At 35.5% G+C, this 5,954-nt stretch overlaps 1 protein-coding gene across 1 annotated transcript; it reads right to left on the bottom strand.

Moving 5' to 3' along the window:
- Positions 1-659: 659 nt before the first annotated feature.
- Positions 660-4,754, bottom strand: LOC113761416 (soluble inorganic pyrophosphatase 6, chloroplastic-like). The gene is made up of 6 exons (XM_027304393.1): positions 4,370-4,754; positions 3,423-3,583; positions 2,695-2,795; positions 2,372-2,553; positions 1,178-1,276; positions 660-1,069 (listed from the first exon to the last, which is right to left on the bottom strand). The coding sequence occupies exons 1-6, from the start codon at positions 4,619-4,621 to the stop codon at positions 977-979; spliced, it is 888 nt and encodes a 295-aa protein (XP_027160194.1). The 5' UTR covers positions 4,622-4,754; the 3' UTR covers positions 660-976.
- Between the last annotated feature and the right edge of the window lie 1,200 nt (positions 4,755-5,954).

Here is a 5,954-nt window from a genome sequence, read left to right as displayed (position 1 = left end):
AAATAAAACCCTGCAAAACTCACCGGAACTGTAGCATATTAGGCCTAGCTTGCAGTTCTTGAAAGCCGAAAAAATCATATAGAAGTGGTGTAATGTAACGCGGGGTCCAAATATTTATTTTTGATCCTGTATACATAAAAATTATCAATGATATTTTTGTATAAAATTATGAGATCTTGAAGTGGAACCTCTGTAATTTTCTTTCTGTCATTGGTTTTGTATTGACCAAAATTCACAATGGCGGCCTGAAGACAAAAATCGATAGAATATGGTCAGACGCACAAATGCGGTTTCCAAGCGTGCATGCCGTGGAACGCGTTCGTTTCCAGTTTCCCCACGTAATTTATTTCTTTGAAGTTCTTCCTGTCCTTTAGCTAATATATGCTGCGTGATTTGCTTCACCGAAAGCGATGGGTGGATTTCCAAATCGTACTCAAATGTTGCAGAGGATGAATGACGAACGCTTAAAAAGAGTGAAAAATGCTTAACAGCAGGAACAGTAGTGTCTTGCTATTTATTTATTTACTTAGAAACGAATGACATCTTTTTCAAACACAGGAACAAATGATATCTTGAATTTTGCTTGTCTGCATCTTCTTTTAATCGGAAGGGTGGGAACAATGAGAGGGCTTTCAGTGAATGAACAATCTCAAAAAAAATGAACAGTTCAAACCCAGAACCTAATTTATCTTCCGTTTTCAGTTTATTTGTGTATTCCACCGCATCTATCATTCATCTCATCTCTTGGCGCAAGGGAAAATCTACGACCAAGAACTTCACAAATAAGTTTCTTAACTACAAGAACACTAAAGTCAAGAAGTACATTTTAACTCCAACATAATTGCAGAAATTATTCATCTGAATCCGGAGATTAAGAAAATTCACTCTCATCTCAAATAAATTCCATCACTTGGGCTCCCGGAGATGCACAGCATATCCCCTTGAATGGCAGGCAGCTCAAACTTCCAAGTGCCATTTACACTAGTGAAAGCTCACCCGCAGAGATAGATCTCTTGACCAGTTTAGCCCAGGACTCGTTGGTTTCTGTTATGACCTTAAGCGCATATTCCTGTTATGACAAGTAAATAGCATGTTGGTATATGAGAAAAAAGGAAAAGAAGTACAAAAAAACATCAGATGCATATTAAATGGTTTTAAGGCTTAAATTGCACTATACCTTATCTGCTGGTTTATTCCCTAGACCAAACTTGTTAGCAGGTTTTCCATCAGGAATCTTGTAGTCCCTAAACCAGTCCCTGATTGCAGTAAGAGTGCCCTGCAAATTTACAGGCACAAAGAAATTTAGTCCTATCTTGTACTTGTTGAACTTCAGAAGAACAAGTGCTCCACTTCCAAACAATAGTTTGAAGGGTTACAACCATTAAAGAGCTAGTGAAGTGAGATATACATGACTTTTAACATCAGCTTCCAACTTTACTCTTAATTGAAACGCTTTTCACCAAATGTTTCTAAATCTGTTTTTACAATAAAAACATACAGGGACGTCAACGTTGAATTATTTAAACTACAGATCTTCCTAAAAATAGAGGAGATAACAAAAACACGCGGAATAGAAGGCTGAGTCCACTAGTAGACAACTAAGGCTTCTGATATCAGTTCTGGTCTCCATGAACCACAAGCGATTATCAATTTTCCATATAAACTATAAGCAGAAAATGAGGATGGAAGACAAATGGCATTCAATTTTCATCCTTCAGATATCTGCACCTGAGATTCCATACCACATAAAAAGATGCATATTCACGAAATCCTGGTAACAAAGTTTGACAGTGACTACTGAACGATTCAAGGAAAAAAGTTAAGAACCTAAAAATCCATATTCAACAAAAAAGAACAAATTGAAAAGTGTAGTACAAGAATTCCTCAATCATTGTTTCCTAGGATTCATCAGTTTCCACCATATGGAGTGATTCAGATATTGACCGAGATAAGAGAAGTAAATAGCAAAATTTGTGAGAAGGGGGACCAGTATTTTATATTGAGAAAGATTCTGTGGTTTTCACTTAATCACTCCTTTTCAGATTCTTATTCCCTTGACTTTCACAATTGCTTGAGCATCTACCTAGCACTTTCCTTAATTTCCCACTCTTCCTTGGGGCTAGTCAAATAATTATACATGCATTCAATAAATTTTTTCCTCCAGGTTTGCATTTAAGTAGTCAATGCATGTAGTGGACTCGTCAGATCATCAATTTAAAAAACCATTTAGAAACGACCATATGGATGATTATGTCACTTCTTCAGCTATGTTGCTACAATACATAAATTCCCAGTTCACATCATAAAAAGACTAAACATGCTTCAGAACAGCAGGAAAAGAAAATGTAGCATAAACGTAAACTTAGCATACCGGAAAATGCTTCTCAACATCATCAACATCATTAACAAGTGAAGCTCTTGGGTCATCTAAAGAAATTGCAACTATTTTCCAGTCAAGTTCACCCTCATCAATCATTGCCAGAGCAGCTAAAGGCTTAACTTTCAGAACCTGGCCAATTTTGGCACGGTTATCGCCAATCTCAACAACGTCAACTGCAGATAAAAGCACTGATTAGATAAGATTTAAAAGGCCAGCTACTTTGGAATAAATCTACAATGCTTCTATAGGAAGCCGAATGAGCAATTCAGTTAAATCAAGCTATCTTGGAATGTTGGTGCAGGTGGCAAGCATACTAGGATCATTATCTCCAAATGCCCCCTCAACTTCAGTATTCGCAAATGAAGGATCTTCCCATGTCTGGGGAAGCAACCCATAATTCCAGTTAATGTTGTACCTGAGAAGTTACAGAAAAATGGCACCTGAATAAAGGAAGAAAGGAAAAAAAATGTGAAGAAAGATCAGATGTCCTAAAGAGATAAAAGCTAGTGCAATAGGTAATACGCATATAACTGAAATATGTGCATAGAATTACAAACAGATGATAGTGTTCTTTTGCTAGATAAAAAGAATCCCAAAGCCAAACATCAGCCACTGAAGGAAATAATAATCACCCTGATAGGAGCTAAAACTTCCACGCTGAATGTCAATGGTTGATGATTTAGTCTACGTCTAAGGTGTGACTGGTTGAAAATCTGAACTTGCCATGTGAAGAATTCTAAAAGGAAATTCTTAGTCAGAGATATCTATCTTTTGAAATCTCTTGATTTATTCAAGGGAATGAGAAATAAGGGTACTTTAAGGTCCATGAACCATCAGAGAGAACCAGAGAACCAGCAAAGAAACTCAAAGGTGAGGCACTAACATAATTTGCACCGAGTACAAAATCAATTGAAATGTGTCCATTAACCAGTCTGACACCAGTAAAGTTTACGTAGTAATTCCAAATTGGGCAGCAGCAGTGATCAGTCAAGCCTCAGACATGTAAATAATAAGCATAAAAAGAATATGAATTTAGTCTTACGGATAATATCGAAGTTTTCCCTTTTTCGTATCTTGTTTTATAGGGGTAAAATGTTCATCGGTTGCAACCTCCATCTTTGCACTTGATTCTTTGGGAATTTCAACAATAAAATTGAACACGCCATCACCCAAATGCAATGGAATATCATGCCAAGGAGAAATCTGCACATAAAATTGATACAGAATGTCTCATGAAAATTTACGAGAGAAACCATTACTTATTAACTACACATTGCCAACTACTCTGCTTAAGAAGCAATATAATCAACGGACTATAATTCTAAATCTGGTCCGAGGAGGAATGGCCCCTCAATATTCTAAACATTTGCTTGTATAAAACCCTTAATTTATTCAACTAAAACTACAAAAATATTAGCAAACAAGATATCAAAAGGCTCACATGGTAACCAGAAACCAGGCAAATGAAGTGCTTATACTGTCAAAATTACGAACATGACTATAAGTTTTAAAATCTCCCAAATAATTCAAAAGTATAATAACAAAAGCAGAAGTTGGGTAGCTTTCCCCTTTCCTAACTTTAACACGCTAAACGCTTAAACATGGGAGTTCAGAAACTCGAACTTAAGAATGTCAATAAGAATTTTTCAGCATTCGCTACAAAGCCAACAGTATCAAGACAACTCCAACAGTCTAATGAAGTACAAAGAGCATATAGTTATTCTATTAAGCGATTGAGAATATCAAACAAGAAATCTGAAAAAAACACAAAAACAACATTCTCAAAATCAAACAACCCTTCTCCGATCACAAGCCATAAAAGCACGCATCTTTAAACAGATTCCAGCACAAAAAAGGAAACAAATAAACATCAATTTCAGAACTAACTAAACCCTTCAATCCCAGGTCATAAAGCAAGCATCTTTGAACAAATTTCGGCATAAACCAGCCAAAAAACCAAAAGAAAATAAAACCCACAAAAAAAGAGACCTTCTTGCCAGAACCGTCATGGAAAAAGACTCTGTAGTCAAGAGTTTCAGGCTGGCCCTCTTCTTTAATCTGAACTTGGGGATTATAGATAGCACTGCAGGTAAAAAGTCTCCTCTTTTGTAAAACAAGTCCAATCTTGTTGCTGTAGTTGAAACATAAGCTGAGGCTGTTGGGGCCTCGCAATGGGGCTTTTCTCAATAATGAAGTGGTGATAGTGTTGCTTGCTGACACTATCGCTCTAGTGGCCGCCATTGCTGCTGCTGCTTCTGATTGTTGACTGCTGATAATTGACGAACAAAGAAGCAGGGCTTACTCCTGTTTACTGCTCTAGTTAATTGTTGACCACAGAGCCAAACGCTAAGCCCTGATTGGTTGACTGTTGCACAAAAGGCTCTAAGGCATACAAACTCTTTATACCACATTTTTGGGTTTTTGATATATAGGTATATATAATATACCCTCATAGTTGAAAATTCTCGCCCCGATTAATTGGTAAGACAAAAAATATGCTATCAAATTAGCTGTAATTTCAAAATTTCTATATAATACTAACTCTACTCTGAAAAGTGACGGAATACGAAATCTTACCAGTAAATATGTTGATGATCAAGCACAAAAATAAGTTTATTTTTTTTTACTCTTTTTGTGTGAAAAAAATTTGCATAAAAATTGAAGGTTACAGTAATGTGCATTCATTTAGCCTTGATACCAGATTCAACTCTTAGTTATGCCATATCAAGTATCTATAGACTTCAAAAGTTGCCGGCTTTTAAAGTTCCTGTGGGGATTAGATTTATTTGCGTAAATTCTTACTTCTGTAAGAAAATGTCAGAAAGTATCTATAGATTTCAATTGCACTAAGCAAAATAATCAGGGGTGCCAAGAGTTTGTGTTCAATTATCAGGTTGTGGGTCTATTCCGAATTTATGTTACTATTATCGCATCGTCAAGTGTGGGTGTTAATTATAATTTCTTCAATTTGTCCCACAATTGTAGGTCTGTATACCAACCAAACTGCAATCATCATTTAAGCTAAAAATAATGCGATTGATTATCAGAAGATACTATTTAAAAAAAAAGGATCTTATTTGGATTGTGAGTTTTTAAAAAAAAAATATTGACACATCTCACAATTATCTTTTTATTTCATATATATTCTATCGTTATAGTATATTTTTCTATAAAATCTCTAAAAATTTGGTCTTCTTTCTCACAGGCTTAGAGTGACTTTAAAATACAATTAAAGGCAGAGGAATAAAGCACTAAGAGCATCCATCTGTTCCTACCAATTACAGCATTTATTTAACCAGGTCCGTGGCTCGTGGGTAGCGTGCCAAGTTGCCACAAGCCAAATTGATGTCTTTGTCATCAACCTATTATTTTATGCCAAAAGAATAAGGGAAGACAAAAAATTACACCCAAACTTTTTTTTTTTTGGTTACATTACCGATAAGTGATATTGTTAGAAATTTAGGAGAGGCCAATGAATCAAAAATAAAAAAACCTCACGAAAAGTTTTTGAAACTATTTCAAAAGATTAAGAAAAGATAGTAGCGATTTTTCAATATTTGATCCATATTTTTAA

Source organism: Coffea eugenioides, chromosome 2, assembly GCF_003713205.1.
Source record: "Coffea eugenioides isolate CCC68of chromosome 2, Ceug_1.0, whole genome shotgun sequence".
Lineage (NCBI taxonomy): Eukaryota > Viridiplantae > Streptophyta > Magnoliopsida > Gentianales > Rubiaceae > Coffea > Coffea eugenioides.
Note: the sequence above shows the minus strand (reverse complement) of the source record. Positions and strands in the feature narration are given on the sequence as shown.